Source organism: Bos grunniens, chromosome 19 (genome assembly GCF_055505025.1).
Source record: "Bos grunniens cultivar Pamir isolate PY7600 chromosome 19, Bosgru_T2T1.0, whole genome shotgun sequence".
In the NCBI taxonomy this organism is placed as follows: Eukaryota; Metazoa; Chordata; class Mammalia; order Artiodactyla; family Bovidae; genus Bos; species Bos grunniens.
This window is the reverse complement of record NC_141183.1, coordinates 12,585,591-12,608,545: the sequence shown is the minus strand read 5'-3', so window position 1 is coordinate 12,608,545 and position 22,955 is coordinate 12,585,591. Positions and strand designations below refer to the sequence as shown.

General features: G+C 52.3%; 2 protein-coding genes across 31 annotated transcripts; one reads left to right on the top strand and one right to left on the bottom strand.

Moving 5' to 3' along the window:
• Window positions 1-112: 112 nt before the first annotated feature.
• On the bottom strand, window positions 113-5,342 carry GPS1 (G protein pathway suppressor 1). Of its 11 annotated transcripts, none has more exons than XM_086356688.1 (14): window positions 4,903-5,342; window positions 4,293-4,385; window positions 3,555-3,736; window positions 2,943-3,233; window positions 2,699-2,834; window positions 2,540-2,617; window positions 2,299-2,359; window positions 1,777-1,862; window positions 1,474-1,568; window positions 1,261-1,366; window positions 1,088-1,168; window positions 868-1,005; window positions 663-797; window positions 113-580 (listed from the first exon to the last, which is right to left on the bottom strand). In XM_086356688.1, exons 1-14 carry the CDS (start codon window positions 5,053-5,055, stop codon window positions 506-508), a joined length of 1,710 nt encoding a protein of 569 aa, XP_086212814.1. In that variant the 5' UTR covers window positions 5,056-5,342; the 3' UTR covers window positions 113-505. The 11 variants fall into 11 exon arrangements, with proteins under 11 accessions (XP_086212814.1, XP_086212815.1, XP_086212816.1 ...); XM_086356689.1 differs by having other exon boundaries at window positions 2,299-2,356; XM_086356690.1 differs by having other exon boundaries at window positions 2,943-3,107.
• A 65-nt stretch (window positions 5,343-5,407) lies between these two features.
• Window positions 5,408-9,501, top strand: RFNG (RFNG O-fucosylpeptide 3-beta-N-acetylglucosaminyltransferase). Of its 20 annotated transcripts, none has more exons than XR_015147348.1 (8): window positions 5,408-5,727; window positions 6,272-6,320; window positions 6,866-6,968; window positions 7,078-7,268; window positions 7,525-7,613; window positions 7,714-7,879; window positions 8,445-8,530; window positions 8,974-9,501. XR_015147348.1 is itself a non-coding variant. In XM_086356702.1 (8 exons), the coding sequence occupies exons 1-8, from the start codon at window positions 5,446-5,448 to the stop codon at window positions 9,167-9,169; spliced, it is 1,125 nt and encodes a 374-aa protein (XP_086212828.1). In that variant the 5' UTR covers window positions 5,408-5,445; the 3' UTR covers window positions 9,170-9,501. The 20 variants fall into 20 exon arrangements, 8 of the variants coding, with proteins under 8 accessions (XP_086212828.1, XP_086212830.1, XP_086212826.1 ...); XR_015147347.1 differs by having other exon boundaries at window positions 8,604-9,501; XR_015147346.1 differs by having other exon boundaries at window positions 7,060-7,268.
• Window positions 9,502-22,955: the final 13,454 nt, after the last annotated feature.

Sequence of the window (22,955 nt, the reverse complement as noted above, 5' to 3'; positions counted from 1 at the left end):
AGCCATGGAGACCTGCCTAACGGAGGGCCACGCGCTGGCCTCAGCCCTGCAAAGCCGAGTAGAGCATGAGGAAGGGGGCCCCACAGAGACAGGAAGGAGTGGTGCCAGGGGCTGTTCTCAGGCTGCCCTTTAATGGACTAAGATTCAATAACGCTGCAACCTCAAACGATGCGTCAACGTGGAGGCTGGGAGGCAGTGCTGCCAGGTGGGGGCCCCAGATGCCATGTTGGTGAGCCCTGTCGGCTTCTCCTTCAAGGAAGGCCCACCTCCCCAGGGCCCCGGCACAGGGTGCAGCGGGGGGGGCGGGGCACAAGAATCTGGGCACATGGAAGCCCAGGCGGGGGCGCCGAGGACTAGCGTCAGTCAGCAGCCAGACCCCTGCAAGTGGGCCACAGGCAACACCTCCGCAAGTGCCGCTGGAGCAGATGAGAGAGGCCCAGGAGTCCGAGGGTGGGGGGTGGGCAGGGTGGGGGTGCGCAGACCATCCTGGAGACGGAGGTTGCTCTTACATGTTGGTGCTCATCCGGGACTGGCTGTTGGCCGGTGTCAGCTCCCCTTGGCTCCCTTCCCTGGGAGGGGACTGCAGTGGAGACAAAGGCTCAGACCAGGAAGGTGTGTGCGCCCATCCCAACCCCCAGTCCCAGGGCTGTCCCCGCCCACACCTTGACGTGGATCTGGTTGCGCAGAACAGCTGCCCGTAGGATCATGGCTTTGGCACGGCGCTGGAACTCCTTGCCCATGAGCAGAGACTTCTCAAAGGTGGTGCTGCGTTGATCTACGTCCCGGGCATACAGGATCTGTGGAGGTGCAAGGTTCAGTGGGGCCCAAGGTCCCCCTCCTGCACCCCACGGCCCTGAATCCAGCCACCTTGCTGTGGGAGTCGATGCGGGCGTTGATGAGCCCCTCCAGGATGAGCTGCGTCAACTCATCCTCTAGCGCCGCCACTGTGGTATTGAAGGCTGTGGCCATCTTGCGCATGTCAGCTGACACGTAGGGGCTAAAATACTGCAGAGCAGAGGGACATGAGTTACCCAAAGGTGCCTTTGTAGTGCCCTGCCTTGGCCTCAGCCTCCACCAGAATGCTTACCTGAATGAGGGCCCGGTTGCGAATCTGCGTGTACAGGGTCCTGACGTGGGGAGCCAAATACATGTCTAGCAGCAGGTTGTCCTGGTGAGGATAGCCAATCAGGGACAGCTTGCCCCAGGCCTTCTGAACTTGCCCGCCCTCCCAGCCAGGCCAGGCCAGGCCAGGCCTCTCACCTTCATCTCATCCAGCATTTTCAGGCACGAGGCATACTTGGACTCGTAGAATTTGAAGATAATGTCCCGAACCTGTGGCTCCAGCTCCAAGAACAACTTGAAGGAGCTGCAGATGCCAGATTCCTCAGAGCTGGCCCTGCCGCCCACCCGCCCTGGAGGCAGCCAGGGGCACAGGAGCAGGGCTACAGGGCCCAGCACCCAGCCTCCACCCACCTGCTAGAGATGACGTTGCGCTGCAGCTCCTGCCGGTCAAAGGTGGCCAAAGCGCACAAGCCGCCGTACACGGCCACATTGCTGGGGGAGAGCAGCTGAGGGGCAAGGAGGTGATCAGAGTCCTGGGGTCAATGCCAGGCAGCACAGAAGTCTGGGCCAGGCCCACCCTATCTCACCCATCACCCCGTCAGAATGCCTAGGACCTCATGAGGATGAGCCCCCAACAGAAAGCCCACCTCTTGAGCCCTCAGCCTGCTTCCCAAGTTCCAGTGAGGTCTCCCCAGAGACCCTTATACCCCTCACCTCGGGGAAGTCACAGTGGTCGAAGGAAGCCAGCAGAAAGCACTTGGCAGCCTGCTTGTACTTGCGTGCTGCCAACTCAGCCAAGCCTGGGGGGCAGCAGGGGGAGGAAGGATGAAGCCCAGAGGAAGCTGCCCATCAACAGGCGCACCTGGGACAGAAATGCTGGCGAGGGAGAGGTGACCTCGTCGGCCAGCATCAGCAGCTTTCTGGGAGAGCAAGGCACCCAAGGAGGCCGAGCAGCTGCTGTTACTACTGCAAAGGGCACCCGAGCTGTTCAGCTGACGGGGTGGGAATAGCGGTGAAGGGGGGGACGGGGATGGAAGTGGGGGTAACCAGCCAGGATGGCAGCTATGAGAAGGCAATGCCTCTACCCCCAACCACGGGTTACTACCCCATGACCTCCCTGAGAGGGACGTGAGTCGGGCAAGTGTCAGGGGTGTGCAGCACAGGTTGGGGCTTGTGTGCTTCCTGGGCTGGGGTCATTTGGGGTGCCCTCCTGCCCCTATGCCCCAGGGTCCTTACCTGCCGCACACTTGAGCTTGGTGAGGATGGCCTGAGTCTGGGTGTCACGCTCCCCACGCTGCTGCAGGAGAAGGTGGCACAAGTGAGCGACCCATGCCCTCCATACCCGCATCAACTCCCAGGCATCCAGCTCCAGCCTAAAAGGAGCAGAGGCAGACTCCAGGAGGACGGGGCCCACCGGGGTCAGTAGTGGTCAGGGCTCCTGGATCAGGGTTTGAGGGGCGGAGAGCTATTGTTTTACCTCGGCGATTTCTGGGGTGGACTCTGCCTTGCTGACGTAGCTCAGCACGTGAGACCAGTTCTGCAAGTAGACGCTGACCTGGCAGGCAGATGGGATGCCCTCAGCCTGGGCGCCCCTCCCGGTCCACTGGCTGCCCTGTGGCCACCCACCCGGGCCCACCTTGATGACGTTGAGGCACATGTTAATGACGTGCTTGGCGCTGGTGCAGTAGTCCCGGGCCCGGGAGTAACACTTGAGGGCGTTGCTGAGATCCCCACAGTCCAGGTAGTGGTCACCCAGGTCATCGTGTCCACGCCTGTGGGTCCAGGCACAAGTGGTCATTGGCCAGCTGTCCAACCCCTGACTCCAAGGGGACACCTGAAGCTCTCTTGATGAAGCCCACCCCCCAGCCCCCTGGGCATACCTGATGCTCTCCTTGATAGAATTGCCCTTGTAGTTCTTCAGATCTGTGTCCAACTTCTCCAGCTTCAGCAAGGCCTTCTTTCTCGTGGCCTCCACCCAAGCTGTGTCCAAGGGTGGGGGCTCCACGCCACTCTCAGGGATGGCATCAGGTGCATTCTGCAGCTCCCTGAGGGAGGACCTGGCCATCAGGGGCCCACGTGCAGGGGGGGCGGGTGCCTCCCAGCGGCCCTCACCCCCATCGGGAGAGCGCCCAGTTGGCACAGGGGCAGCTGTGACAGCAGGAGCCCGCAGCCTGGCGGGAAAGCCCAGCAAGAAATAAGTCACACAGCTGTGCCGAGAAGCAAGAAGTTGCCGTCTCCACAGGCTCTGCCCGGTGTCAGAACTGCACACGCGCACACACGCGTGCAGATGTGGAGAGAGCCTGAACGCTCAGCAAGGAGAGTGAGAATCTCGCCCATTGAGCCGTTCCCCACCCCCTCCTGGCTTTTCAACAAGAAAGCCAGATCACTGTGTTCTGGAGCCAAATGCTGCAGGAGCACAAGAAAGACCCCTGCCTGGGCTGGCCACACACTACACCCTGTCCCTGCCCCACCTTGCTGAGCCCTGGCCTCACCTGGCAGCCTCCGAGAGCTTGCGGTGGATCTCCTCGTACATGTCCACATTGAAAGTCCTCTGCACAAAGGACAGGGCCATCTTCAGGGCCTCCACTCGCAGCGGCGGGCAGTGGTCAGCAATGAACTGCAGTCGCTCGATACGCATCAGGCCGCTATAGCTGGCCGCATATTGCTCCAGATCCTGGGGGCAGAGGTGGATTGTGCAAGCTGGAACCCTGGACCCCAAGCCCCCACCAGTGGATCAGGAGCCGGGACACGTGGGCACCAAATCAACCACTGTCTGGGGGCTGAGGAAAGACCACTCAGGATGGGCCAGTGCACGGGCCTGGAGTAAAGCTCTGCCCTGGGGATGAATGGTCACAGCCATGTAGGCAGCCAGTCACGAGGCTGAGCAATGAGGAGGCAGGGCTTCCCAAGGCGGGCCCCAAGGAAGACCTGTCCTCACAGTGAGACTTGACCTTCAGGGGGCCTGGCACAAGGTGCTTCTCCATGTGGGGGAGAAGAAGCTGCAGGGTCTGGAGGAGGCCAGCAACCCATTAAAAACGGGCAACTAGATATTTTAGTCCATTTGGTGGCAGAGTCAGACACGACTGAGCAACCCAACAACAACAAAGGAAGTCTAAAGGTTTCTGAGTTAGAAAAACACGTGGTCAGGGAGCCTAGCCTGGCCTTCCCGGCAGGACTGACACTCAACCAGCCCCTGACCCACCCCGAAGAGAGCCTGTCAGACTCCATACCAGGGTGGGGTTCTCCACCACGTAGTTGACATCGGGCGCATTCTGCGGGTCCTCCTGGGGGTCCACGTCAATCTGCATGGGCTCCACGGCCCCCTGCAACACGGGGGGTCACCTTGGCACCTTGAGAGGGAGAAGCCCAAGGAGGGCGAGAGGCCCTCACTGTGCCCAGCTCAGCTCTGCCCGCCATCTCCCAGGCGGGCGGGATTCTGTCCCAAGACCTTCCCCACTGCCCACCAAGTCCCGCGCCGCCACACCAGGGATGGGGCTCCTGGCCAGACTGTTGGCTCAAGAGCTGAACGCTCGGCCGGACCATGATGGCCCATCTCTGGGGCGGGAACCAGACGCCGGAGGACCACTGCCCAGGGACCCCCAAGGGTCGCTACGCGCTCCCAGCCGCCATCCTGACAGCAGCCTCCTCCAAGCCACGGGGAAGACACGGGCGGCCTCGACCCCGGTGCGGCCAAGCAGCCGGAGCCGCAGCGCCGGGCGAGTCCCGCGGCTGGACCGGGCCGCAGTCGCGGCCGGGAGGCGGGAGTGGGGCACCTGGGCGCCCTGCGAGGCCCGGCGGGCGGGCGGGCGGGCTGGTCCTGGCCCCTGTCCTGAAAGGTACCTCATAAAGCAGCGTACAGGCCGACAGGCTGGCGCTCAGGCTGAAGTCCCCGGCCGTGCCCGGCAGGAAGAGCTCTGACCTACCGCTGGGAGGGGTGCAGTGCACATCTGCCACTGACGACGCGGCCGCGTTGGGGGCCGGGCCACCCTGCATTCTGTCCTGACTCTCTGCACCCCCCGACCCTGACACAGAGCTGGCTGGCTGCTGAAGGAGAGAGAGCGTTAGCGCGCCGGGCCTGCCGGGGCCGACGGGCGGGACGCTGCGGCCGGAGCCCGGGCGCGAGAAGGACGCCGCGCGAGGGGCGCGCACGGCCGGCTCCGCTCCGGCCCGGCGGCGGGGACGCGGAGGGGCCGCCGGCCGCGGCTCGTTACCTGCAAGTTAAACACCTGAACCGGCAGCGGCATCTTCGCCCACCCCGCCGCGGCGCACCGTCCACTTCCGGGGCAGCGCGGCCGCGACTTCCGGGTCGCGGCGTGGGCGGGGCGGCTCTTAAAGGGGCCGCGGCGCGCCTGGCCGGGCGGTGGCCGCGGGTCCCGCGGCCGCATGAGCCGCGCGCGGGGGGCGCTTTGCCGGGCCTGCCTCGCGCTGGCCGCGGCCCTGGGTGCGCTGCTGCTTTTGCCGTTGCCCCGCGCGCCTGCGCCCGCGCCAGCCCCGAGCCGGGCCCTGGCTCCCGGCTCCGGCCCGCGCGCGCCCCCTGCCCGGCCCGCCACCGCCCCCCGCCTGCGGCCCGACGACGTCTTCATCGCGGTCAAGACCACCCGAAAAAACCACGGGCCGCGCCTGGGGCTACTGCTGCGCACTTGGATCTCCCGGGCCCGACGGCAGGTGGGTCCCGCCCGGGGACCCCGCCGACTCCGGAATCCCCGCTGACTCGGGACACCGCCACCACCACCCCAGCCCCCGCCTCTGGCAAACTCGCACGCCCTGAGATGCCCGCTCCTTCATCCTCAAACTTGCATCCTGCCCTGGACCCCACCCAGGATCCACCCGAAGACCCCCTACCCACAGATGTGTCCCCAGCATGGCTGTCAGGCCCAGGCCTGAGAATGCAGGGACCCAGGACCCCCAGTGCCCACCCGCTCCTGCCCCTTTTCGGGCTCTAGTCTTGAGTGGGTTCTCCCGGATGACACTGGGCTGAGACCCCAGAAACTCCTCCAGCAAGAGGAAGCCTGGTCCTAGCAGCACTGGGGATGCTGCGGGTAGAGCAGGCTGTCCCTGGCTCACCACCCTCCCTTCTCCTGGATCCCCAAACCCAGGCTCACCTGTCCAGCTTCATTCACCCTTGCTCACCAGGTCAAGGCCCTGCCAGGCCCAGAGTCCCTGGGGTGGAGGGCTGCCCCTTGAAACCTCACAGGTCATCTCTCTACAGACGTTTATCTTTACCGACGGGGATGACCCTGAACTACAGCTCCAGGGAGGTGAGTGCCCTCCCCAGCCCAGCCCGGCTGCCGTGTCTGAGGGGTCTCCTCAGCTATCTCTCGATCCAGTGCCACGCAGCCCCCTGCTGTGTACACAGGTCCAGAGAAGTTAAGGCACCTGCTTAGGGTCATACAGCTGGTAGAGAACAGAGCCTGGCATCCAGGGTCTACCCTTCCAGCCATGCTTTGGTCACTGGCTGAGTTCCCAGGGCCTCTGGCTGGAGCCACGTCCCCTGAAGAAGGGCCAGCAGGGAACCATGCTTTCCAGGCCTGCCCTGATGGGGATGGTCCAGCCTGTCAGTCCTGTTTCCTGGTGGGTTTGCTTTCATGGGATTCCAAATGTTGTCATCGGCCTGGACCTCGGATGGTGGCAACAGGGTCAAATGAGCAAGGCCAAGACAGGACTGTGATTGGGTCCGACTTCATGGTCTTGAACAGGACAGGCCTCGTGCTGGCCAGCCAGCAGCATTTAGCCCAACTTTAGTGGGGTGGGCTGGCAGCAGGTCTTACCCCGGCCCTCGTGCTTCCGTTTCTCCAATGGGCAGGTGGCCACGTCATCAACACCAATTGCTCTGCCGTGCACACCCGCCAGGCTCTGTGCTGCAAGATGTCAGTGGAATATGACAAGTTTATTGAGTCCGGACGCAAGTATGTGGTGGCCCAGGGCCAAGGGAGGCTGGGCCCCAACTTGGGTCAGGGGCTTCCCCACCCCCACCCTCTGGGCCCAGCCTGGCTCCAGACTTCTACACGTTCCCAGGTGGTTCTGCCACGTGGATGATGACAACTATGTGAACCCCAAAGGCCTGCTGCAGCTGCTGTCCACCTTCTCACCCAGCCAGGACATCTACCTGGGGCGGCCCAGCCTGGACCACCCCATCGAGGCTACCGAGAGGATCCAGGGAGGTGGAACCGTGCGTGCTGGGGCGAAGCGGGGAGGAGCAGCTGAGAGTATGGAGACCCCAGCAAGGAAGGGCTGGGGTTGATGCCCAGTCCACCCAGATGGGGTGTTTTGGGAACTGGGGCAAGACAGGAGGGGCTGGAGCCACAGGCAACTGAGTTGTGAAAGCCCCTGTCCTCTCATGCCTTGGGAAGCTTCTGCCCCTGGGCCTGGGAGCAGTTAAGGGGCAGCTTAAGGACAATTCTCAGGGTGTCCAGATGAAGAGTTAGGATGAGGGACCCTGACTAGTGGCTCCCTCCTTTTCAGGTGACCACGGTCAAGTTCTGGTTCGCTACCGGTGGGGCCGGGTTCTGCCTAAGTAGAGGCCTTGCTCTCAAGATGAGCCCATGGGCCAGGTGATGGAGGCATGGCGGGGGGGAAGCAGGTGCTGGCTGTTGGGGGTTGGGGTTCCCCAAGGCTGGAGAGGCGCTGACCTGTCCCCACTCTGCTCCCCAGCCTGGGTGGCTTCATGAGCACAGCCGAGCGGGTACGGCTGCCAGACGACTGCACGGTGGGCTACATCGTGGAGGGGCTGCTGGGTGCTCGCCTGCTGCACAGCTCGCTGTTCCACTCCCACCTGGAGAACCTACAGAAGCTATCACCCGACACCCTGCTCCAGCAGGTAGGCCAGCTGGGCCCCTGCCGCTTCCATGGCCGTCCCTACATGGGGGCCGTGCCCCCGTGACCCCCCCCAACTGAGCAAGGGCTCAGGGAGGGATTCTGGTGAGACAACCATGGGTCCCAGCATGGCAGCAAAGTTTCGTGGACCCTGAATCCAGGCTACTGGGACCTGGAGTCCCAGCCATGGAGACCCCCAGGCTCACATGAGGGCCTGTTTGTAAAGAGCAGCTGCTGCAGCTTCCAGAAGGTGGCCCTGAGCAGCAGGGCTGGGGACAGTGGTCTGGGCATGACCAGTGTTACAGACCTGGCCCAGGCAGGGGGTTCAGGATCTCTCGCCCCTACACGTGTGCCAGCGGCCTCCCCCAGGTATCTGCTGTGCTGGCCACACCTCTCAGCCCCCATCAAGCCCCATCACCTTTCCGTGGTGTTCTGAGCTTGCCCTAAGAATGCTGACTTGGGGTGGGGCAGCGGGGGCCCTGGAATCCAGGAGGCCAAGCAGCGTCTCTGTTGGAGAGCAAGGTGGGAGGTGCCAGCCCTGAGTGACTCTGCCTCCTTTCCTCCCTCAGGTCACCCTGAGCTACGGGGGACCTGAGAACCCACAGAATGTGGTGAACGTGGCTGGGGGCTTCAGCCTGCAGCAGGATCCCACGCGGTGAGCCGGCCGTGGGGAGGAGTGCTAGGGCCAGCCCACCCCTCCCGCAGCCTGACCCCCACTTCCCTCCCAGGTTTAAGTCCATCCACTGCCTTCTCTACCCGGACACGGATTGGTGTCCTGTGCAGAAGCAGAGCGACCTTGCCCCTCGGTGATCCCCGACCCCAAAGTCTGGCTCTGCCCCAGATGCAAGTGGCCGAACAGTGCTGGAACAGTGCTGCCCCCTCCTGGGCTTAGTTGGCTACTCCAGGCGGCGACGGCCGGGCCCTCATCCAGGGAGATACGGGCGCCCAGCAGGCGCTCCAGCTGACCGGCAGGGCTTCCCACAGCCCCGGGCGGGCCCGGGTGACCCTGGCGCTGTGGGAGAGGAGGACAGTGCTGGGGGTCTGGGAGGGGGCTGGCATCCGCCTCCCAGGGCTCCATCCTGTTCCCCTCACCTGCAGGAGAGAGGATTCTAGGCCAGGGTGGTGTGTGAGATGCTGCCCCCTAGTGGTGACTTCCGGACGCTTTCCTTGCTGTTCTCTTGGGATGCCACCCTTCCCACGGGAGCCCAGCCAGGGCCTCTGCCTCCACGGGGAACTGCACGCAAGGCTGAAGACCCTCTGGACAGCTGTGCTCTTGGGTGCAGCTTACTCCTAGCCAGGTTGTCTCCATTCAGAGGCACCTTCTCGGGGTCTCTTGGCCGAGAGGTCCTTCCTGAGGGATCTTGAAGACACTTTTCCTCCACTCTGACTCATTGCTCAGTACTTTCCATCCTTCCCTGCTCCCGGGGGCTGCAAGTCCATGAATCAACAGGAGCCTTTTGTTTGGGGCCCCCTCTGCAGTGAGACGTCCCCATCCCCGCCAGCCGACCCACACTGACCTTGACAGTGCCTTTCCACAGGAGGAGGAAACAGAACAAGGGGAGCCAGCACCTGCCTTCTGGTCTCTCGCGCTGCTATTGCAACAAGTGAATAAAGGCTTGATTGTTACTCTCTGTTGCTCATTGTGTTAATTAACCAGTGACACCTGGCAGCTCAGCTCCAGGCAGGGCCACACAGCATCTAGCTCCTTCCCATGAAGGCACTGCCCGAGACCAGCTCCCTCCCAGGCAGATCTGTGTTCCTTACAGCCTTGCCGGCCCACCTGAGCCTAAAGCTGCCCACTGGGCTCTTCACTGTGAGCTGAAGAGTATATGGGGTGTGGAGGTGGGGTTCCTGCAGGGAATGATACAAGCAAGACAAACCTTGCTCCAGAAGGCAGACTGCCTGTTAAGACTTACCTTTTCAGCATACTGTGGAACTAGTGTGTGTGTGCCAGCATGCACAGAAGCATACATGAGTGCATGTGCCTGTGTGCATGGGTGTCCACACGTGTGCTTGCATATATCTGTGAATTGCCGTGTAAATGTGTGTATTGAGTGTGAATGCGCATTGCTGTGTACATGTAGGCAGGTGTATGTGTATGTGCATAGGGCAGGCCAGCAACACCTGGTAAGCAGGTTGGAGTCAGCATGCACTGGTGGTCAGGCCAAGCGAGGTTCCTTGAAGAGGGGTATACAGCAGGTCACCAGGAAGTGTCCATCTGCAGCAGCCACCCACCCCCCTCATTGTGTTCCTAGATGTGGACTATGTAACAGCTCTCAAGACCTAGATACGCACTGAGCCCCCCAGACCCCAGTCCACTGGGCATCCACAGCACAGAACCAGGACAGCATCAGTTGGACCAAAATGTCCCTCCCCTGGCTGGAGCCACCTCAGGCCTGGATCTCTGGGCCAGGGCCACCTCAGAGGTACAGACTCCTCTCTTACCGGGTCCAGAGGAACAGTCACTCCCAAGCCCCCAAACCACCTCCAAGGAGTGGTAGGACTGGCGGGCACCCCGAGGCTGCAGCATGGTCTGCCAGAATGGGTGGTCCATGTATTGTTCAGACGGAAAAAAGTCTTAAACACACAAAAATGTTTATATGTGATTGTTCCTGAAAAAAAAATGAAAAATTGGTAAAAATGTTTTTTCTTCTTCCTTCGTTGTTCAGTTGCTCAGTCATGTCCAACTCTGCAGTCCAGCATGCCAGGTTCCCCTGTCCTTCACTGTCTCCCAAAGTGTGCTCAGATTCACATCCATCAAGTTGGTGATGTATCTGTTTCATCCTCTGCCACCGGCTTCTCCTTTGCCTTCAATCTTTCCCAGCATCAGCATCTTTTCCAATGAGTCGGCTCTTCACATCAGGTGGCCAAAGTATTGGAACTTCAGCATCAGTCCTTCCAATGAATAGTGTTGATTTCCTTGAGGGTTGACTTGTTTTCTCTTCCTACTTTTTGATATTTTACAAATACCAAAATATGTTGTATGATAGACATATATACTATGTATAAGCAGAAAAAGTTAAAATTTTGGTAATTAGGGTTCAGAATTAAATTGTGTGTACTTGGCCCTCCATCTGACATTTTTTTGGACAACTGTTTACTAAGCATCAGTCCATCCCACATCACTGCATGCCAGAGGAATGATGATCTGCAAAATGAACCAGCTCTCGAGGCTGGAGAGAGCCAGGGCGTATTGGATGGAACCGCTGACACGTATGAGCTTTCTTTGAAGTGAAGTGAAGTGAAAGTCGCTCAGTCCTGTCCAACTCTTTGCGACCCCATGGACTATACAGTCCATGGAATTCTCCATGGCCACAGTATTGGAGTGGGTAGCTGTTCCCTTCTCCAGGGGATTTTCCCAACCCAGGGATCGAACCCAGGTCTACCTACGTTGCAGGCGGATTCTTTTTTGCAGGCGGATTCTTTGCCAGCTGAGCCACAAGGGAAGCCCTGAGCTTCCATTGAAAAGAGTCGATCCTCATTATACTCCGTGTTTCCAAATTCACTCACATAATAAAACTGATTTGGAACCCTCAAACCAATACTTAATTTCCTGGTCATTCTCAGACAAACCATGGTGAAAATTTTGAGTCATCCGATGCAACCATCCCCAACTGAGGTGGAACTAGGTGAGGCTCACCCCAGAGGATGAAGACAGCAGAGGGCAGTGCAGAGTAAAGCAAGAAACTCAATGGGAACTAACTTCATTCTAGAATTAGATTTTGGTGATAGTTACATAATTTTGTGAATGTAATAACAACAACAAAAAAACTCTAGTGAATTATACACTTCAAAACTGTACACTTTTTGATATGTGAGTGATGTCTCAATAAAGATGTTACTTAAAACGTAAGCCAAGATGAAATTAAAAATTGAAATAGTCCTATATTTATTCCATAATTTGAATTTGACAAAAATATTCCCATAAAAAATCTCTAGGATCAGATGGTTTCATTGGTGAATTATATCAAACATTTGGGGGAGGAATAACATCAATCTTATGATCTTCCAGAAAATAGATGAGAACAGTTCCCAGATCATTTCATGAGGCCAGCATTACTCTGGTACCAAAATCAGACAAACACGTTACCAAAAAATTGACCAGTTGAATCTAAATTTTACACGAGAGACTTCCCCTAGTGGTCCAGTGGCTAAGACTCTGCACTCCCAAGGCAGGGAGTCTGGGGTTCCATCCCTGATCAGGGAAATAGATCCTGCATGCTGCAAAGAAGATCAAAGACCTTGCGAACCACAACTAAGACCAAGCTCAGCCAAATCAATAATTTTTTTTCAAAAGCAAACTTGAAAAAGAACAAAGTTGAAGGATTTACACAGCCTGACGTCAAGACCTACTATGAGATGTTGATGAAAAATTAATCTGTTGATCTAGGAAAGAAATGGAAATTTTTATTCGAGCCAAATTTGAGGATTATAACCCAGGAAGAGCATCTCAGAAAGCTCTGAGAACCATCTGTTAGATGTCAAGGCACAGTTATATAAGTTTTTGAGACAGAGGGCCATACATCAAATGACGTATTTTTTAAATACTTATTAACTAGCCGGTTTATTCGGCTGCATCAGGTCTCAGTTGTGGCATGAGGAATCTTAGTTCGGTCATGCGGGATCTTTTCCTTGTGGCACAGAGACTTTCTAGTCCTGGCTCTTGGGCTCAGCGGTTTCAATGGTCTGACTTAGTCGCTCCACTGCATGTGGGATCTTAGTTCCCTGATCAGGGACCACACCTGTGGTGCTTGCCTTGCAAGGTGGATTCTTAACCACTACACCAGTAGCTTAGTCACTAAGTCGTGTCCGACTCTTGCGACCCCATAGACTGTAGCCCACCAGACTCCTCTGTCCACGGCATTTTCTAGGCAAGAATACTGGAGTGGGTTGCCATTTCCTTCTCCAAAGGATCTTCCCAATCCAGGGATCAAACCCAGGTCTCCTGTGCTGCAGGCAGATTCTTTACTGACTGAACCGCACCACCAGGGAAGACCCCAGATAACGTATGACTGACAGTTTACATGATCCAGATCTAAGTGTCATGCTAGTAAGTCACGTGACCCCATACGAGATGAAGAAGGAATGCTGTCTCTTCAGGAGTTGTCTAGTTGATGCTGGGAGAATGTTGCTCTTTACAGTTGAGCCGGTATTCCTGCTGATGGGGGAGGCTTGAGTGATGCATAATCCAGACACACAATGCACAGTGAGGGGAGAACGTAGATCAAAGGGCAGAGAAGATTTTTTGTTTAAATATCTCTTGTCTTGCCATAAAAATATGACTTTTATTTCACAAAGCTACAGTATGGAGATTGTGGTGCTGGCACTGGGACCAACAGATGGATCCATGGGACATGCAGCAGAACCTAGTCACAGATACACGCTTCTACCATCATAAGAGTTCCCAATAGAGTCATCAGAGCAATTTAAGGGGAAAAGTCTTTTCAGCAAATGGTGCCAGAATTAGTTTACTAATTAATTTTTTATAATTAAAAAAAAAAGATAACTTAGAGAAAGTATTAGTCAGGATGAGCTAAGCTGTGCTGCAGAAACCACTAAGCCCTGTAAGGAAATTTGTCTATATCACACTATGATATGCATGGGTGGCTCTCTTCTAACTGGTGAATCAGGAACTCAGGCTGCTTCTATCTTCAGGGCCCAGCATCTTGTAGTTTAAGCCCCCCTCAGATTGTCCAGGTGAAATAGAGGAGAAAGTGGAATGAAGGCACCAGATCCACACCACCTAAGCCCAGAAGTGACATTAATTTCCCACATTTCACTGGCTGAAAGAAATCACAGGGCCACCACAACAGCCAGGGAAGCTGGAACATGCAAAGAAACCCATGGGTTTGCTGAACTCTGTGGCATTGATGTTACAGAGATGTATGACCGACCTCAGTCAGTTCAGTTCAGTTCAGTCGCTCAGTAGTGTCCGACTCTTTGCAACCCCATGAATCACAGCACGCCGGGCCTCCCTGTCCATCACCAACTCCCAGAGTTCACCCAAACTCATGTCCATCGAGTCAGTGATGCCATCCAGCCATCTCATCCTCTGTTGTCCCCTTCTCCTCCTTCCCCCAATCCCTCCCAGCATCAGGGTCTTTTCCAATGAGTCAGCTCTTCGCATGAGGTGGCCAAAGGACTGGAGTTTCAGCTTTAGCATCAGTCCTTCCAATGAACACCCAGGACTGATCTCCTTTAGGATGGACTGGTTGGATCTCCTTGCAGTCCAAGGGACTCTCAAGAATCTTCTCCAACACCAGAGTTCAAAAGCATCAATTCTTTGGCGCTCAGCTTTCTTCACAGTCCAACTCTCACATCCATACATGACCACTGGAAAAACCATAGCCTTGACTAGACAGACTTTTGTTGCCAAAGTAATGTCTCTGCTTTTGAATATGCTATCTAGGTTGGTCATAACTTTCCTTCCAAGGAGTAAGCGTCTTTTAATTTTATGGCTGCAGTCACCATCTGCAGTGATTTTGGAGCCCAAAATAAATAAAGTCTGACACTGTTTCCACTGTTTCCCCATCTATTTCCCATGAAGTGATGGGACCAGATGCCATGATCTTCGTTTTCTGAATGTTGAGCTTTAAGCCAACTTTTTCACTCTCTTCTTTCACTTTCATCAAGAGGCTTTTTAGTTCCTCTTCACTTTCTGCCATGAGGGTGGTGTCATCTGCATATCTGAGGTTATTGATATTTCTCCTGGCAATCTTGATTCCAGCTTGTGCTTCTTCCAGCCCAGTGTTTCTCATGATGTACTCTGCATATAAGTTAAATAAGCAGGGTGACAATATACAGCCTTGACGTACTCCTTTCCCAGTTTGGAACCAGTCTATTGTTCCATGTCCACTTCTAACTGTAGCTTCCTGACCTGCATATAGGTTTCTCAAGAGGCATATAGGTTTCTCAGGTGGTCTGGTATTCCCATCTCTTTCAGAATTTGCCACAGTTTGTGGTGATCCACACAGTCAAAGGTTTTGGCATCGTCAATAAAGCAGAAATAGATGTTTTTCTGGAACTCTCTTGCTTTTTCAATGATCCAGAGGATGTTGGCAATTTGATCTCTGATTCCTCTGCCTTTTCTAAAACCAGCTTGAACATCTGGAAGTTCACGGTTCATGTATTGCGGAAGCCTGGCTTGGAGAATTTTGAGCATTAATTTACTAGCATGTGAGATGAGTGCAATTCAAGAAAATTAGAGATACCAAGGGAACATTTCATGCAAAGATGGGCTCAATAAAGGACAGAAATGGTATGGACCTAACAGAAGCAGAAGATATTAAGAAGAGGTGGCAAGAATACACAGAAGAACTGTAAAAAAAAGATCTTCACGACCCAGATAATCACGATGGTGCGATCACTCACCTAGAGCCAGACACCCTGGAATGTGAAGTCAAGTGGGCCTTAGGAAGCATCACTACGAACAAAGCTAATGGAGGTGATGGAATTCCAGCTGAGCTATTTCAAAGCCTGAAAGATGATGCTGTGAAAGTGCTGCACTCAATATGCCAGCAAATTTGGAAAACTCAGCAGTGGCCACAGGACGGGAAAAGGTCAGTTTTCATTCCAATCCCAAAGAAAGGCAATGCCAAAGAATGCTCAAACTACCACACAATGACCAACCTAGACAGCATATTAAAAAGTGGAGACATTACTTTGCCGAAAAAGGTCCGTCTAGTCAAAGCTATCGTTTTTCTAGTAGTCGTATATGGATGTGATGGTTAGACTATAAAGAAAGCTGAGCGCTGAAGAATTGATGCTTTTGAACTGTGGTGTTGGAGAAGACTCTTGAGAGTCCCTTGGACTGCAAGGAGATCCAACCAGTCAATCCTAAAGGAAATCAGTCTTGAATATTCATTGGAAGGACAGATGCTGAAGCTGAAACTCCAATACTTTGACCACCTGATGTGAAAGACTGACTCCTTGGAAAAGACCCTGATGCTGGGAAAGATTGAAGCAGGCGGAAAAAGGGACGACAGAGGATGAGATGGTTGGATGGCATCATCAACTCGATGGGCATGAGTTTGAACAAGCTCCGTGAGTTGGTGATGGACATGGAAGCCTGCCATGCTTCAGTCCATGGGGTCTCAAAGAGTCGGACACAATTGAGTGATTGAACTGAATACAAGTTCATGTGTCTGATACACAGTGAAACCAAATATATTGAAATGTTGGAGTCTGGAGCAAAGAAAGATTGATGGCAGGTCCAAACAAGGAAAACTGGAGGCTCATGCTCAGAAAAACCCTGAACTCCCGGATGGTTTTCCAGGGGAAGTTTTTAATAGGTAAAATTTGGCGGGAAGACTGCAGGGTTGTGAGTTTCTTCTGATTGGTTGGTGGTGAGGTAGCAGGGCGGTGCTCCAGGAATCTCGGCTCAGCCTGAAGTTACCATCCTCTACCTGAGTGGGGGTCTTAGTCTCTGCAGAAGAGCCCAAAACTATTGTTATGTATATTCCTTGAGGAGAAACCAGGACCCTGCCCCACAACTGCACTATTGTGTCTTGACTGCTCCTCTTCAGGCATCCCCTCCCTGCCTTAACTACTGTTTGAATCAGTGTTTTGGGACTCAGGGATACCAGGCCAAGGAGGCTGAATGAAGTCTATTTCCTACAAACAAGAAACGCAGAATAGAGAAAGGATTTGTACCTGGGAAGGCCCCACAGGATCCTACTCTGTTTGACCAAGTGGACTGAGGGAAAGATACTGGGTCTCTGATGTTGCTGGTGCCACATTCTCATTGTGTACTTATTATGACAGAAATATTTCAGCCAGTTAATCACCTTGTTTGCAGCTAGAACCACTCATAACTCATATGGAATATGAAACAAGGTCCATAAGTGTAAATTGTTTTTGGAAGGAGTACTAAGCGGAGACACAGCTTTCCAGGTGGCCCTAGTGGTAAAGAACGCACCTGCCAATGCAGGACACATAAGAGACATGGGTTCGATCCCTGGGTGTGGATGATTCCCTGGAGGAGGGCCTGGCAACTCAATCCAGTATTCCTGCCTGGAGAGTCCCATGGGCAGAGGAGCCTAGTGAGCTACAGTCCATAGGGTCGCACAGAGTCGGATACAACTGAAGCAACTTAGCACACACACTAAGTGGAAGAAGAAAAATTAAATAAAAAAGGTGTTGGGTTGTATCCCAAAGGCCTAAGGGCTGTGCTTGGCCAGCTTCAAGACAGAAGAGCCCAGAGTCAGCAACAGAGCCATCAGTGGTTAAACGACTGGGGAGCTTCCGGGTCTGAAGTAACAGCCTACCATGTGCAGCTGACAGAGAGCAGGAAATGGTGGCAGTCTTCTTTCCTGGGAAATGGGGGGGTAACAGGGGAGATTGCCAATTATAGGGGAATTGACAACAGATGGGCTCATTAGTCACCAAGGAAACCAGTAAAGGGGCGTGCCCCTCACCAATCCTTTAGTAAGAACAATCAGTAGCTGAGGCCTGGGGCAAGTATGTAGGAAGGTCAGTCTTATGTTATACATGAAGCAGGCACTGGTTGGAAAGGGGATGTACAGAGAGCGAGAGAACAGTCATCTTGAGTGGCCTGACCATACAGGAGGAATATGAAAAATAGAGAAGATATGGAAGGTAAGCCCCTCAGCTTGAGAGGGTGGCTCTGAGTCCAAGCTTGAACTGCTTGCTGCACAACAGGCCTGTAAATTGAGAGTAAGGATTAGCAACTTTTTTAAGAAAGCCAACAGACTGAGAAGATAGTGGGCTACTGTCCCAAAGTATCATCTTTCCAGAGTTAGAATTCAAGCTTCTTAAACTAAAAGGGGAGGGGGAAAGTTCTGGTTCTGGCCAGACTCTGGAGGGGATGTGTTAATTTCTTCCTGCCTACAGCCATTCACAGATGGGCCTAGTTGGGATATTTTGCAAGAGTTACACAAAAGTATTTTACCTGGGAGGCAGGGTTCCCAGAGATGGGCCATTCTGTGTAATCTAGTTAATAGGCAATATCCCTTAGGTAATTAACTTGTCAAAGGATACAAGGGTCTTCCCTATTATGGCTCCTGGGTGCTGCACACAGTTATAGGGGAAAGTCATTATTTTAATGTCTTTTAAGAGAAGGAGGGAGAAGCATTTGCACTTTGAAAAATCAGCAAGGGCAGAAGATCCTTTGGAAGTGTTACCAAGTTCAAGCTCGCTCTGCTGACTGCACAACAGGTCAGTGAATCTGAAGATGAGGTGTTGAGACAAGGAATATGACTTTATTCAGAAAGCCAGCAGGCTGAGAAGAGGGCAGACTAATGTCTCAAAACAACCATCTTGTCGGGACCTGGATGCCAGGTTCTTTTACAGAATAGAGAGGAGGAGGAAGTGAGGAAGTAAAGTAAAAAGGCCAGTAATCTAGCAAATGTCTTCTGAAATGGCCAATCTTGGGGAGGGCATGTATTAATTTCTTCTCTCTGTAGCCATTCACAGATGGGCAGGGGCGGATTATCTCTCTGTGAGCTGAATAGAAGCACTGCCGTTTAAGAGGCAGAGTGGCAGGATCATGAGTCAGACCATTGTGTATGATTTTAACAAAAGCAATGGAAAGCAAAGGTTAAAGTCAAAGACACAGATCCAACATGGAGTCAAAATTGGCTCTTCCCTGTAACAATCCCCCACTGTCAATGTCCATTCCACATCTTGTGGAAAAAAGAGTGACAATCATTCTAACTGCTTCGTCAGATGGATCTTTCTGTTATCAGTGCCAGTGTTCCAAATGTTGAGATTTTTCTTCTTTTATTCCACTTTGGAAAGTGTCTACTTTATCATTGTAGACTTTGAAATATTGACAACCTAAAAGTTGAAATTTCTTGGACTTCAAACCCAGAAGGCAACATCTCAAGCTAAAGAATTTAGCATTTTTCTGTATATGGGGTCACACAGAGTCGGACATGACTGAAGCGACTTAGCAGTAGCAGCAGAGTACATCATGAGAAACACTAGGCTAGAGGAAGCACAAGATGGAATCAAGATTGCCGGGAGAAATATCAATAACCTCAGATATGCAGATGACACCACCCTCATGGCAGAAAGTGAAGAGGAACTAAAAACCTTTTTGATGAAAGTGAAAGAGGAGAGTGAAGAAGTTGGCTTATAGCTCAAAATTCAGAAAACTAAGATCATGGCATCCAGTCCCATCACTTCATGGAAAATAGATGGGGAAACAGTGGAAACAGTGTCAGACTTTATTTTGGGGGGCTCCAAAATCACTGCAGATGGTGATTGCAGCCATGAAATTAAAAGACACTTACTCCTTGGAAGGAAAGTTATGACCAACGTAGACAGCACATTAAAAAGTAGAGACATTACTTTGCCAACAAAGGTCCACCTGGTGCTGAAGAATTGATGCTTTTGACCTGTGGTATTGGAGAAGACTCTTGAGAGTCCCTTGGACTGCAAGGAGATCCAACCAGTCCATCCTAAAGGAGACCTGTCCTGGGTGTTCATTGGCAGGACTGACGTTGAAGCTGAAACTCCAATACTTTGGCCACCTGATACGAAGAGCTGACTCATTGGAAAAGACCCTGATGCTGGGAAAGATTGAGGGCAGGAAGAGAAGGGGTGACAAAGGATGAGATGGCTGGATGGCATCACCGACTCGATGGACATGGGTTTGGGTGAACTCTGGGAGTTGGTGATGGACAGGGAGGCCTGGTGTGCTGCCGTTCATGGGGTCGCAAAGAGTCGGACACGACTGAATGACTGAACTGAACTGATGTATGGTGTCAACTAAAAAGGTGTACAACATAAGAGTTGCGAGTTAAGTTTTATCTGGGGCAAAAAGGGGACTGTAGCCCGGGAGACAGCACCTCAGACAGCTCTGAGAGACTGCTCCAAAGAGGCAGTGGGGGGAAGGTCAATGTATAAGATTTTGATAAAGGGGGTATTCAATGCAATCAAGCGCTTGTTTTACAAAAGGTTTTCTGCTAATCACGAGGAGCTGATGTCACCCTGAAGGGATCTAGTGCTTGTCTAGATATGAAGAGATTCAAGGATTGGGTTCATGAAATCAGTTCCTGAAAATATCTAACTATCTAAAGACCTATTCCACCAATTTCCCTGGAGCACAGAGTACCTCTCTCTCCACCCTGAATTCCCCTCATAGGTATCGAAGTTCTGCAGCTGCAGCAGCACAGGGTTCAATCTCTGCAGAGGCAGATGGCAAATGCCCTTGTTGTTGTTGTCGTTCAGTCACTGGCAAATGCTCTTGGCAAGTGCTGATTTGTAGTTGACAATGGGAAGATTCAAGAGTCAGGGCTTACTGAAATCATTCCCTTGATATATACCCCTGGAGAGATTCCAATATATAATTATTTCTAAAAGCTCACCCAGAGCTCTTATCTCATGTGCATTTTCTTTCCTTAAAATTTCTTCACATCAAGTTACTTTCCTCACTGATAAATTTGCATCATCAAACATTAATACCAGGTATTAATTTAATATTGTTTCCCCAGTTCCCATGAACCTGAAACTCATTTTTGCTTAATTTCTCTTGTATTTAGGATTGTTTGATTTGTAAGCACTTAGTTTTCTTTAAACCAATTAAATAGAGCTCTTCTACACATTAACCGCAGCAATAATATCCAAGTATTAGGTAGGTAGAATAGGTAAAAGGAGTCCAAAATGGCGGTGGCTAAAAGACAAGGAAGGTCAAAGGAAGGTCCGAGGACCAGAGTGAAAACTTCAGGCAGAACAAACAGCAGTCCTGGCTAAGTCCAATTTGCATAGGGCAGGCCCAGGTGGAGGAAAAAACATATAAAAGGAGGAGCCAAAGCGCTTTCTCTCGGACTCTCTCTCCCGCGTGCATGCACTCTATCTCTCTCTCTCTTTCTCTCTCTCACTCTCTCTCCCTCCCTCCCCACGCACTCCTCCACTCTCTTCTCTTCAAGTCTTGGATTCTCCTGCTATCTTCTAAATAAAATAGAGCTGTAACACTGATTTGCCTAAGAGCTGTAGCACTGTTTGTCCAAGACCCAAGAGCCGTGACGCGCTGAGGGCTTTAATGTCCGTTGCTCCAAATCTTTGTTGTGACGAGACAAAGAACCGAGGAACATACACTCGCGTGACACAAGGCATATCCTGAGACATACATACATCCAGACAGACACAATGAGAGATCTCATTGCTTCACTGTCAAAACTTAGTCATGAATCAAATATCACAATATAAAACTCACTAGTTTATAAATAACTATTTGAATTTTAAAAATTTAAGTTTCTTCCCTTTTCACTGATATTTATGGAAAACAACTCAAGTTCTAAATTACTTGACCCTCTTTTCAAAGTTTGCGTGTTAAAAAGATGGCAGAGGGCTTCCCTGGTGGCTTAGTAATTAAGAACCTGCCTGCCAATTCAGGAGACGTGGCTTCAATCCCTGGTGCAGGAGGATCACACATGCCTCGGAGCAACTAAGCCTGTGCTTCCCGACTGTTGAGCCTAAAAAACTATTGTGCTCTAAAGCCTGGGAATCGCAACTACTGAAGCCTGCCTACCTAGAACCTGTGCTCTGCAGCAAGAGATGCCACCACAGTGAGAAGTCTGCATTAACAGGGAAGGTTTGGGGAGTTGTAAAAGGATTGATGACCTTTGCATTATTCTCGGAGTCACACTCCTTGTCCTGTATAAAGACTATATTTGTCAAACAAGGGCAGTTTTGTTTTTTCTTCTTTCAAATAACTGAGTGGCTATCTCACTGATACTGAAGGACTGAAATACTCCTATGCCTATGTTGAAGAGTTTTACTTTTCCTCACTTAGCTCATTTTGGTAATCTACTTACAAACACTTTTGAGAATCTTCCCTAGGCTTCAACCAGTTATTTAAAATTTCCCAAGGAAGACAGTGGAGGACAGAGAAACCTGGCATGCTGCAGTCCATGGGGTCACAACGAGTCATGACTTAGCAACTGAACAACAAAAGGGCTCCCAGGTGGGAGGGGAGCCTTCGAGGAAGTGTTTCCCATTCCAGCTGAGCAGTTACTACCAGGTGTCTATATGTTACCAAACCAGAGCAAACCAAAAGCTTACCAGCAGGAAAGTCACATTCCAAGTTGAATGGCAAAATGCCCCAAGATGACTTCCCCGTCCCATTAGATCTGTCACCTGTGCCCAGAGTGCCTTATAAACAGAATTTCCCTTCATGGGGAGAACTCCCCAAATTAGAACCGAAGTTCTCCAAACAGGAGCCTGAGGTTCCCCAAATGGAACCCAGCTTCCGCAAATGGAAGCACAGTTCCCAAATCGACAAGGTCCAAATTCCACGGTTGAATCCTAATTTCCAGCTGTTCTGGTGGAAAAAGTTACTTGAGCATTTAGCTACAAAGAAGATCTTGTCCCCGAAAAGGGGATTGGACACTCTGACATATATAAGAAGCTATGTTGCAGGGTGAAATCCCCTAACTGGCATTCTAGATGTTATAAAAGCAAATGGTTTTGAATTTCCCCAGGGACTCCTGTGACTGGCACAGACTAAGATGTTTTCTGGTCCACCCTGCACTGATGTTTACCACAGAACATGTGGCACCTGTATCTATTAGAAAGTCAATCAATTTGTTTTGCACTGTCAAAGTTACCTGAGACTCCTCTGGAGAAATTAGAATCCAACACCACAAGTCCAAGGCTGTCACTAGGTCTCTTCATTTATTATCAGAGTGTTCCTCTCTTTTCCAAAATGCTTCTAACTGCAAGATCATATAATAATTGAATGAGCCATTCAGGGGCCATCACCGTTTGGACCTTCATATATCTAATATATGCCCCCAAAGGAATTTTTCTTCTGGATAAATGGGGTATTTCTCATTTTATAAGTTTGATAATACTAAAACACAAAAGACGTAGGCAAATTCCAACATAAACAAATTCCAGCATCAATGCACACAAAATCAAAGAACTGGTTCCCAAATGGAGTAGACTTACCCTACAAACCAAAGAACTGGTTCCCAAATCAGGAAGACTTACCCTACAAAGCCAATGAACTGGTTCCCAAATGGGGTAGACTTACCCAACAAAAACAGCAAACTAGTTCCCAATGAACCATTTCCAACTCAGGTACAGTCCAAATACAATTCTCCTCTCCAACA